Source organism: Vipera berus (assembly GCF_964194415.1).
Source record: "Vipera berus genome assembly, chromosome: 9".
NCBI classification, from domain to species: Eukaryota; Metazoa; Chordata; class Lepidosauria; order Squamata; family Viperidae; genus Vipera; species Vipera berus.
This window is the reverse complement of record NC_138212.1, coordinates 24,601,202-24,613,303: the sequence shown is the minus strand read 5'-3', so window position 1 is coordinate 24,613,303 and position 12,102 is coordinate 24,601,202. Positions and strand designations below refer to the sequence as shown.

At 49.1% G+C, this 12,102-nt stretch overlaps 1 protein-coding gene across 7 annotated transcripts in view; it reads left to right on the top strand.

The window, feature by feature from the left end:
* Positions 1–12,102, top strand: part of NHSL3 (NHS like 3) — a 72,479-nt gene that overhangs the window by 46,582 nt on the left and 13,795 nt on the right. For 5 of the 7 annotated variants that reach the window (XM_081335340.1, XM_081335335.1, XM_081335337.1 and 2 more), the window contains exons 2-4: positions 1,740–1,901; positions 5,138–5,193; positions 10,887–11,004. In XM_081335340.1, coding sequence (XP_081191466.1) covers positions 1,740–1,901; positions 5,138–5,193; positions 10,887–11,004 — 336 coding nt within the window. The remainder of the gene's footprint in view (positions 1–1,739; positions 1,902–5,137; positions 5,194–10,886; positions 11,005–12,102) is intronic. The other 2 variants (XM_081335336.1, XM_081335339.1) reach the window with 1 other exon arrangement.

Sequence of the window (12,102 nt, the reverse complement as noted above, 5' to 3'; positions counted from 1 at the left end):
ACGCCCAGGGCCAGCAGGCAAAAGGCCACCCCAAGCGGGGAAAGCCAGATCTCCATCGGCATCATGGCCGCCCAGGCCCAGCAGAGGTGAGGGGGAGGCATGCAGTCCTAGCTGGGACTGGGGGCACGTGGTGTCGATGGGGATCCGGTTTCCCTGCTCAGGGTGGCCTTTGGCTTGCTGGGTGTGGGCATGCTCTATCATCTCTTCTTGAGTTTGCTAGCCAGCCGCTTCACCTTTGTGCTGGGTGGGGCTGCCGCACCAGGTGGTGGCGACGGCCTAATGGACCTGTGCGAGCTGCTGGCGGCAGCGGCCTGAGGCGGGGTCAAGGTGTGTCGGGTGTGCGAGGGGAACAGGCTCCATGTGTGGGCCAAGGGCAAGATCTGCGAGGGGGCTGAGGAGATGACCAGCAGCGACCTGCTCTCCAACTGCAAGCAAAAACAGATGGGATGGAGTAGGCGCATCCGGCGGTCTGCATCACGTGCCTCCCCCCTCCCCTACTCCGTCTGCTGCTGGAGGGCTGGCCCGGTATTGGCTGCGGAGCCCCAGAGTGCACCGGTCGAGAAGCCGGCAGACTGTGGCTGCTCACGGACACCGTCGGCCCCCATGTGCTTGCTGGCCTCTGTTTGTGGGGACTGATGGTGTCAGGCAGCAGCTGCCCCAGCCCCTGCCTCGCCTTACCCTGTGACAATGGAACCTTTGCCCTGCCCCGTCTCACCCCGCAGGACGAGCCTCCTTACCCCCACCCACCAGAGATCCCCTGGATCTCCCCAACCCTGCCCGGCCCTCACAGGCATCCCCCCCAATAAGCCACATCGAGGTGGCCACGCCCACCCTAGCCATGCCCACCCAGTCTGCCATGACTACCACAGGCACCCCCACCCCCCCCTCTGAGGGCACCACAATGCTGATGCGGCCCTGGCACTTTGCAATAAATAACTGGGTTTTGGGTTGCGGTTTGGGCACTCGGTCTCTAAAAGGTTTGCCATCACTGTCCTAGATGGACAGAAATGAAGCACAATAAATCTATGAAAAACAAGTCCAGCTGTATTAAGAGCCTATTCTTGTGCAACATAAGCCTTGCTCGATTTGACAAAAATTCTTTTGGGTGGCGTTGTAAAGCTTATGCTGCATAATTCAATACTGCTGTAAGCCCCCTTCTTACAGTTGGTAGGATCCACAATAATTACAATCTGGTAGTCGTTGATTTCTGTGAACTGGTGACAGTATAAAGATTAGGACAGCCTTTGTGAACCACCGTACAGACCAGCCCTGCCCAGTTGTATCTCCAGAGATGTTGGATCATAATAATGGCACTTAGTGCAGACTACCACATCTGGAAGACACCGACGTGAGGAAGATGATTGCCTCACGGTTAATAACAGGACGTGTCCCTTGCCTTGTCAACGGTGGCTGTGAGTCCTGGTTTAACAACTGCCTGGTGATGCTCCCTGAGTGAAAGTAGAGGGCTCTTCCTAAGAGAATTGGGCCGTTCCTCGGCCTAGGAGGGGTTTTCGTAGGCTTCACCTGCCAAAAATTGGGCAGCCCTTGGTGGGAAGGACCTTCCCTCCTGCCACCGTGCAGAGCTGCTGCCTGCCCAGATCAGGAAAGGCTCTGAAGCTTTTCTGCCTTCTATTTGCTGCTGCTGCTGTGTGTGTGTGTGTGTGTGTGTGTGGGGGGGAGAAATGGGTCCTCATTTGCCTGCTCAGTCTGAGGTCTCTTCTTCCCCTCTGTGTTTCCAGGTGCTGCTGCCCAGGCGGAGAAAGAGCAGAAGCGGCTGAACGTCCAGTACAAGGCTGTAGAAGACCAGCCGGACAACGTGTTCTTCCCCAGCAGCCGCCCCCAACATCTGGAGGAGCTGCACATCCAGGCACAAGCGGGACTCAAGTCCTTGCAGAGTCTAGGTAGCGCTGACTGGGTTGGTGGCCGGAGGGGCTGGGGAGGCCTCGTGGGGGTCAGCTTTGGAGCTGCTTGCTGTCTTGGAGGGCTCGCCCCACACTGATGTGACAGCTTTCCTTGCTTAGCATCACATCTCAAAGCCAGCAGCTGTGCACGTGGCACTGGCCAGCCTCTCCCAGCCTGATGCCCTCAAGATGTGCAATGGGTCCTGCTTGGCAGGAGACTGAGAAAAGTTGGGCTGAAAACTCAGCTTTTGTCTGTGCATCCATATTTGGATTTGTGGAATGAAGAACACAGAATTTGGGGATTCAGATGGCCCTTACGGGTCAGTCGGTTCGGTGCAGGAATCTGTCTATTAAGCTGCCCCAACGGGTGGGCCTGTCTCCATGGCTCAAGTCAGGAAATTCCTCTGAAAATCCATCTTTTTATTTAACCCTTGGTAAGCCCAAAGGAAGTTTAGAATTGCCGTTTTCTTCAGAGGCTTCTCAGGCTTGTCTCGTGAGCCCCTGGCTGCCCCATTGCAGATTAAAAAGGGCTTTAAATCTCACTGCAGAGCTCAAGCAGGGGATTCTGAAAACTAACAAATTTCAGCATTCTCATGTAGAATAGAGCTGGAAGGGACCATGGAGGTCTTCTAGTCCAGCCCCCCGCTCAAGCAGGAGAGCCTATACCATCTCAGACAAGTGGCTGTCCGGCCTCTTCTTAAAAACCTTAAAAAGCCCACGATTTCTGGAGGCAACTTGGTTAGTTGTCCTCACTGTTAGGAACTTTCTCCTTAATTCCAGGTTGCTTCTCTCTTTTGGTCAGTTTCCAACCCAGAATTCCCCAAAATTAAGCGGTGCCAGGATAATTTGGTTTAATATGAGAGTCTGAACGTGCCATTGTGGGAAAAGTGTGGCCAACTCTTGGTTTCACGGTTCAAAAATTTCACTGATCTCTTGGGATAAAATTCATGGGACTAGTAAAAAATAATACCTTTTTTCAGTGTTAAGTGCAGCATGTAGGTTTCACATAAACTTAAGGCACAGGTCCCTTTGCCCCCTAGAATATAAATTCACATGAAATGAAATGAAAAACAAAAACAAACCAAATGCATTGTTGGCCACCCTCTGTTTTGGTCTCTCAGTTGTGGGGAAGGGGTTCCTTTATGCATGATTTGTGAAGGGGCTTCTCTGTATACCTTTCAGAGCCTGGGAGTTGGGTCGGGGTCTCGCGGATGGAAGGTCTCCTGCTTCTGCTCGGTGTCGGCGAGGCTGCAGCTGAGGCACCGGGGGGGGGGGGATGAAAAAGGGCTCTTTGCTTGTTTCCAAAGGCCAGGGGCCTTTTTTGGGTGGGGGAGGGGGCCGGACGCTCCGAGGGCCAAATTGGGCCATGTAATTTTGTGCAATTTAGGTAATGACGGAGGAGATGACGTCAGGAAGAGGACATCCTTGCCTGAACTCTGAAATGGTTCTGCCTTCCCTAAGTGGAATCACAGGGTGATGGGATGGCACCGGGGGCGGGGCGGGGGGAACCAGACAATGGTGGGCTTTGGGGGGAGCAGAATTTGAGACTTAAGCTGCCTAGAGTTTTGCTTGGAGAACAACGGATTGTAAAGTGGGATATCACATGACTTCATTGCTCAGAGATGGCAATCCCAGCAGTCCTTGTCATCGTCATTAAGCAAGGACCGTGGCCAGAGGCAGGCCAGCAACCTAGAGCGGCAGGCAGGGGTGCATTATGGAGTGTAGACAGGTGGGCAAAAAAGTGGCAAAGGCAACTTGTTGGCTTCTCCAATTATTTTGATTGTTGGAAGCAGACAGGGAAGGTCACAAATGATGATTGTGTGACCATCATAATTGTGAGCTGGTTGCCAAGTATGTGAATTACGATCGTGTACTGCAGTGTCAGCAACCGTAAGCCCTGGTCCTAAGTCCCTCTTGTTTGAACAGTTACCTATAGATAGGCCCTGAGTTGGATTCCAGCCTGGTGTATCTGACAGATTTGAAAGGGGCTTGCTCTGGTGGAGGGATCTGGGTGAGTCTCTCAGTGACTCCCGAGGAAGGGGACAAATTCTCTGGGCTCTTAGTCTGCTAGGCCCAGGGCCTCTGGGGCTGTGGTTGGCCAGGAAGGGTCCGTGAGGCAGCATTGGCCTCTTTGAGAGGCAGGGGGTGCTTTATAAAGCCTCCGTAAGGCCACCCCTGGAATGCTGCACCCAGTTTTGGTCACCACATGACAAAGACTTTGGAAAAGGTGCAAAAAAGAGCAACTAAGGTGAGACTAAAACATACGAAGAACGTCTGCAGGACTTGGGTTTGGCTAGTCTAGAGAAAACAAGGACTAGGGGTGATGTGATAGCAGTGTTCCAGTATTTGAGGGGCTGCCACAAAGAGGAGGGGGTCAAATTATTCTCCAAAGCACCAGAGGGAAGGAGGAGAAACAGTGGTTGGAAACTGATCGAAGAGAGAAGCAACCTGGAATTAAGGAGAAACTTCCTGACAGTGAGGACAATTAACCAGTGGAACTCCAGAAATCGTGGGCGCTCCATCACTGGAGATTTTTAAGAAGAGGCTAGACAGTCACTTGTCTGAGATAGTATAGGTTCTCCTGCTTGAGCAGGGGGTTGGATTAGAAGACCTCTAAGGTCCCTTCCAAATTCTGTTCCGTTCCATTCCATTCCATTGACGTGGTGATGCATTCTCTCCCCAGGAGATGTATCTGGACTATTTTAGATACCTACCGTCTAAACATCACCCATGAGATACCTGGAATTCTTTTCTCCTTTGCAATAATGCTCGAAACACAGATTGTCTTTCATCCAGCTAAATGAGAACTGATGGGAAGAAATGCATGATCCACTTTCTTACAACACACTTTTTTAGGTTGAGTTTGTGCGCGCACACACACACACACACACACACACACACACACACACACACGGTGAAACATTTATCTGCTGGTTCCGCCCTCAACGGAGACCAAGCAAGCAGAATCCTCTGCAGCTGCGCAGAGCGGCTGGGCCAGTGTCAGAGCCACAGCGGAGTCCAGGGCTGGTGGGCCCGACTCTTTAAAGAGCCAGCGACCTCCGGCGTCTTCATGCTGCCCCCCAGTGCAGCTTCTGATCACCAGTGGTTGGGGGCTTATAGCTCAAGGGAGCTTCTAGTGTTACCATTTCTGCAATCAGACTCCGCACATCGTGGTCTGGGGGCCTCCGGGCCTTCTCTAGCTGATCGATGGCTGTGTCTGTCCTGTTGTATTCCAGAGAAACAGAAGAAGGCCAGGAAGATCTGGGACCACAGCGAGACCAGCAGTATCCAGGTAAGTCGCCTGCCTGCCTCCCGGCCCCCACCCCATCTCCCTATGCCATGCACACCCTGTGCAGCAGCAGCTGCTGTGCCCTCTTGGGGCCTCCCAGGTTTGCTGGGCTACAGCTGCCCCCCCAGGGCGCCCTTCTTCTTGGGGCCTAGTGTGTCCTGCAAGCGCAGCCACTTGGGAAGGCAGCTGGGGAGTTCTTGTCTGACCCCTTCTGTCAACCTTGCCTGGCTGACAAGGGAGGTGGCAGGGCACGCGGCTTAGGACAGGCTCTCTCCCACCGAAGCCACCCAAACCCTTTGGGGGGGGTGTCTCCCCCTCCCTGCTGCATCTCTGGGAATGTTTGCCTTGCCTTTAGCCAGCTGTACTTTGTCCCTCCGGAGCTCCCCATGGCTGCTTAGCCTCTTGCCAGAAGTCAGTTGCTCCCATCCTCTTCCCGACGCCTCTTTTTGGAAGGTGTTAAATTTGGTTTGTTTGTCTATTTTTTTCTTTTATTAACCTGTGCACAAAACACTAAGTAACAGTACAGTGGAGACCTTAATGCTATGTAATTAGCCCAAGACCAAAACTTTGATTATGTATCAAATACCTTGATAAAATCAGCATCGATTTTCCGCCCTAATGTACAGTAATATTACATTCTGGATGAATAATTGTACTCTCAGTAACATCCCAAATTGTAACTAATATAGATGTAATACTTCTTTCTCCTTTCTTTCTCCTCCATAGTCTTATGTTACCCTAAACATTTTTGAACTGAAGCTAATAATCTTCAATTAATGTTTTACAAATATAATTGCATCAAAATAAAATAATATATTAAGATTTACAGCAACAAGGGGGTGAGGGGAGGAAAAGAAACCCTCCAAGGTTCTGGGGCCTCCTGGATGAGGAATGGCATGTTGACATGTCTCTGAATAAGGGGAGACGGTGATGATGGTGCTTAAAGCTGTGAGCAAATAAGTAGCATGAAACCTCTCTGGATAAGGACAAGACCGGGAGATCATCCACTTGTGCTCCAAGCAGCTGTTCCTTGTGAGGAGACGACAGGAGGGTGGTTTCCCACGGTTTTGAGCACCAGGAGATAATTGTATAAATAAACAGCACTTTCATGTAAACTAAGTTATTTACCCTACTTTAGGGTAAAAGAGAAATTTCAGACTTTTATGATTTTAGAAATTGGATGCTACAGTAGTGAGGACTAACGGTTCTGAACATACAAGGTCAGTACTGGGACAGAATGACAGAAAATGGTCTGCCATTTGAAATAACTCCAGGAGCTTTTTGAAGAAGAGGGACAAAAACCAGCAGCTACAATGGAAGCAATGAAGTCTGCTTCAGTGATGGACATTGTTCAAATGATGTCAAAGGAGAAATGACAGTGAAATAGAATACCTTGGAAGAGCCACCGATAAAGAGCTGAAACAAACCTGATCTGATGCCGAGATGTTAAAGATATTGTTGAAAAATTAAAAAAATAAATTAAAAAATGCGGTGTCAACCTCCGGCTGGAAAACCCAACTCAGAAAAACACCAGAGCCATTTCATTCTCTAATGTAAACTTTATTGGCAGTATCAAACCCGCAGGATGAAAGTGAAAGCTAGCTCTGAAGAAATGGCAGGAAGCCAGTTAGTTAAAAGATGGAATCTCCTCCTCTCCTCTCTGACTGTTTGGGTCACATTGTCCAAGACATCTCCCAGTAATTGTTAGGAGAAGAAACTTTGGTTGGCCAAAACAACCCTTCCACAGTTCCAACTCTCTCAGGTGATAAGAACACCTGTGGATCCAAATTTCTCCCCGTCTCCCTCCCCACTCTGCGGTCAAGCCAGAAGCACGCAGCGGTCTTAAAGACAGTAGGGTTCATAGCTTGACATGTGTTTTATAAGACACGGGTGACAGTTAAAGTGGAAATACAAACGATAAGGCAAGAAAAAAGTTTCCCTGTTCAGGCGTGTCTGACTTTAGGGTCTGGTGCTCATCTCCGTTTCTTGGCTGAGGGAGCCCGCATTGTCCGAAGACATTTTCCATGGTCATGTGGCCAGTATGGCTATACGCTAAAGGCACACAGAATGCTGTTACCTTCCCTGCAAAGTGGTGCCTATTTATCTACTCACATTTGCATGCCTTTGAACTTAGTGGGCAGGAGCTGGGGCAAGAAATGGGAGCTCACCCCATCACACGGCGCTCAGGTCTTGAGCCCGGGCTATCAGCTTAATGATAATAATATAGAGAACTTTCTAAAAAGTAGAATATTTGTTCCACAGAAAAATGTCTGAGTCAATAACAACAGCAGTAAAAATCCTTTGGAATTCTGGCTTGCTAGGACTGAATAAGCTCGGCTGGGAACACTCCTTGCCTGTTTTTCGGATACCCAACTCCCTTGCACTCAGCAAGTAGCTCACTGCGGAATGTTAAGGATTCCTCATGGTTAGTTAATAGTTTCACAGATAGTCCTCAATGGGCACTCACCCTGTTGTTGCTCAGCACTCGGGTCTCAAACCTGGACTGTTGACTTTCATCACGCCCCCTAAGGCAAGAAAATGACCTGGATAATGACCCCTTACTGGATTTCCAAAAGAGATTTGCTAAAGCCTCAAAGAAGCCTATGAGATGGGAGAAAGAAAAAATGAAGAACGATCAAATCAACAACAACGTTTGAATGAATGAAAGAAGACCAAGAAGCAAAAGAAGGAGTTCAAAGCTGATTTGGCTGACCAAGGTTAAAACAAACAAGTTTCTATAAAGCTCTGGGAACCCTTGATGGACTTTTTACTGACACCGGGACTGAACTGTTAATGTTTTATGGATTTGTGTACGGATAAGGGATGGTCTGTGGCAGGGGTAGGCAACCTCGGCTCTTTTATGACTCATGGACTTCAACTCCCAGAATTCCTGAGTCAGCATAGCATAGCTGACTCAGGAATTCTGGGAGTTGAATTCCATGAGTCATAAAAGAGCCGAGGTTGCCTACTATGGGAAGAAGAGATATTTGGATGAGATACTTATAGGGGCTTTGCTTTATACTTGTAATGAAGGATAGGAAATCATTTCTTCACATATTTCTATTCTTTTTTTTCCTTTTTCCTTTTCTCTTGCACTTTCTATTCTTTATGTTTCTTTCTCTTTCTGAGTTTAGTTTGTATTGTCTTTTACTGTTATTATTTTTAAGCATTTTCAATAAAAATCCTTAAAAGTGAAAACAAAAACTCCCAAGCCAGGTATGTGGATGCAGGCCAGAAGGGCTGCTGCCCTCACAGCCCTGGCGTCCACTGGGGGGGGGGCAAAATAGTCAAGAGGGCAGCGTGACTGTAAGGCCAAAGTCCCACCCCTTCTTTACACTAATAGAATAAAAGGGCTGGGCTTGGATTGTGCAGTCAGGACTGCCATGTTGACATTTCTGACTCACACAAAGCTACCCTTAGTTACCCCTGTCCAGGTTTATGGTTTGGGGAAAAACCTGTTCACCAGAAACCGTAAGGCGATGCTACTTAATTCATCGAAGCAGCTCCAGCTGCAAGATGATTATTTCCTGCCCTTTTAACATATAACTCAAGGTGGGGAACAGACAACCTACTCCTTGCTCCTCCCTCTTTTCCCCAGAACAACAACCCCGTGAGGTGGGTCGGGCTGAGAGAGAGGCACTGGCCCAAAGTCAGCCAGCTGGCTTTCGTGCCTAAAGGCTAAGAACCCAGCCTCCCAGTCTGCAGTCCTTCACTACCACCCCAGATTTCAAAAAGACATCTTGATTCATTGGAAACATGCAGCCTTGTGGAAATCAAGGAAAATCTGGGTACCTGCAGCCCCTCTTGGGGGTAGGACAGCCAAAGAGTAACTGAGCAGAATTCCCAGAGCTGCAGCTTGAGATTCTGCCTGAATTCTGCAGCCAGCTTAACAACTGCAGTGTTCACTTAACAACTGCTGCACAAAAAGGTCATAAAAATCACACTTGAAACTGACCTCATCGTATGACTTTTTTGCTGAAAACCAGAAGTAAACCAATTTTGAGTAAAACTACCGTGAAACCTGGTCATGGGACTGTAGGCAGCGGTGGGATTCAGCCAGTTCACACCACTTTGGCAGAACCGGTAGCTAATTTTTTGTTGCCCAGTCCCAGAATGGACTTCCAGAAGCGGCATCCACACAGACAACCGGTTGTTCACATATTTGAATCCCAGCACTGACTAGGATGTTGCAAACGTCTATAAATATGTCCTGGTTGCCGAGCACCCAAAGTTCAGTCACATGACTAGTGGGCCCTGACTCTCAGAATTTGAATTCAGATTGTAAATAGCCCCAGGTTAGTCCATCATAGTTGGAACAGTTGCTAAGCGACTAATCATAAGTCAAGGATTGCCTGTATGGAAAACCAAGGCAGTCTCATTACAATTCGCACCATTTTTATGGCCCTTGGATTTCATAGCTTTGTGCCCTTGAAAGCAGCAGGTAAGAACACCTGCAGGCTGTTTTTCCTGTAGGATCAATAAGGTGCTGGCAGCCAGGTAGCGCCACCTAGTGGGCAAATCCCAAAGATGCTTTTTCACGAGGCAACTGGACTTTCTTGTTTTTCTTTGAAGACTTTTCGCTTCTTATCCAAGAAGCTTCTTCAGCTCTGACTGGATGGTGGGGAATAGGATTTATACTCCTTGTAGACAGCTGGTCATTTGCATTCTTTCAAAGAAAAACAAGAAAGTCCAGTTGCCTCGTGACAAAAGCATCTTTGGGACAGCTGGATGATTGAGAATCTCCATAGACATCTGGTGGGCAAATGAAATGCTTCTGCCTGGGGCTGGAACTTGCTTCCTCGTGTAATTCTTTATTTCATGAAGGCAAGAAAGAAGAGAACCAGCCGGGGTGCAAATTTTGTCCTGCTTTTCGGCTACCAAGATTCTTGCCCTGTACGATTGAGTGCCTTTGGGCAGCCCCCGGGGCTCTCAGAAAGATTCCCTGGTGGAGGATAAGCCTTGGGACAGTGTTTCCCAACCTTGGCGTCTTTAAGTGGGGTAGACTTCAACTCCCAGAATCCGCTGCCTGGCATGCTATTGGACTTTAAGAAGGGGGACTTCATGCAGGCTGGGGGATTTTGGGAGTTGAAGTCTACCCAATTTAAAGTTGTCAGGGTTGGAAAACACTGCCTTAAGATATGCTTGTGGATTCTCAACAACGGGTCTTGGTGGAGCAGTGGGCTAATGCCTCCTTAAGTAACACCAGCTGCCTGCAATTAGTGCAGGTTCGAGTCCCACCAGGCTCAAGGTTGACTCAGCCTTCCATCCTTCCGAGGTAGATAAAATGAGGACCCAGATTGTTGGGGGCAATACGCTGACTTTGTAATAATGCTGCTGGGGGGGGGGGCGGCGAAAGCCCTAATAAGCAGGCATATACATAGAATGAAGGCTATTGCTAAGCACATTGATTTGTGCTTTAGATTGTAAGCCGGCCTGAGTCTTCGGAGAAGGGCGGGATATAAATGGGATTAAAAAAACAACAACAAAAAACACGGATTTCCGTTTCCAAACTGATAGAAGACATTTTAATACGGAATTTCTATCAATGTTTTTTTCAATTTTTGATCGGTTTGTAAACCATCTTTATTTTCAATTTGATTTTAAAATTGAATTGCTTTATATTCGTATATGTAATACAGCTTTTTTTTTTTTAAAAAAACCCCACTGTTCACTTTTTTGTCCTCCCTTTTGACAAGCAGTCCCAGTCCACTGAGGGCGATGATATTTCCATCCGAAGCCAAGCCTCCTCGTGTGCCACGGAAAATGCCTCTGAAGATGCCATGTCTGTCCGCTCTGAGATGATCCAGAGAAAAGGTACCACCCAGCACAACCGTCCTGGGGCAGGGAAGAGGGGTCTGGGCTCTGGGCTCCAAGGGGTCACCTGCTGAACCAGAGAGACCAGGGTAGCTTGCCCTCTGGAAGACAGAAAGGGCCAGTGGAAAGGTCAGTTGCAGCAGCCTCTCCATCACAGCCTGCGGAAGCAGAAGTGGCCCTCGGAAGAGGGATGGAGGGAACTGGGGCCTTCAACCCCATGAGAGAAAAGAGGACACCATGTGGGGGAATGTTGGGGCCAAGAGAGGCTGCCTAGGAACGGTCAGCTAAGAGCGGGCATAGCCTGCCTGCAGCTCCACAGTGGGCGAGAAAGATGCTCCAAAGGGGGCCGAAAAGGAGATTCCTGGGCTGTAAAGCGGATGGCAGGAGAATCGCACTTCTAGCCTTGCAAGGTTCTGTTAATGTGGCTTTACGGGAAAGTAGAATGAGCTTATCTGGTCATGTTTCCTGCCTGGTCTGTCTGGGCAGGCTGACATCAATCTTGCAAGTCTGGAAGTACCAATCTCCCACCATCTTCCAAAGAAGAGCAACTAAGATGATTATTTATTTATTTATTTATTTATTTATTTGTTTTTATAAACCGCCCTTCTCCCGAGGGACTCGGGGCGGTGTACAGAATAAGGTAGGTATACAGAATGAACAATAGTGAAAATAAAACAATAGTAAAATACAAACTGGGACCCCAATTAGAGCTATCAGGCCAGGCCGGACTGCTGGAACAGGTAAGTTTTTAAGTCGCGCCGGAAGGTGCGGAGGTCGGGGGCCATCCGGATTTCGGTTGGTAAGCTGTTCCAGAGGGCTGGCGCACCCAGTGAGAATGCCCTCCCCCTGGGGGCCACCAGCCGACATTCCTTGAGCGGTGGCACCCTGAGGAGGCCCTCTCTGTGGGAGCGCACAGGACGGTGGGGTGCTGACATTGGCAGAAGGTGCTCCCGTAGGTAGTCCGGACCCATGCCATGTAGGGCTTTGTATGTCATTGTTAGCACCTTGAACTTCACACGGAAGGCAACTGGAAGCCAGTGCAGCGCACGGAGGAGAGGTGTGATATGGGAGTATCGGGAGGCTCCCAAGAGTGTCCGT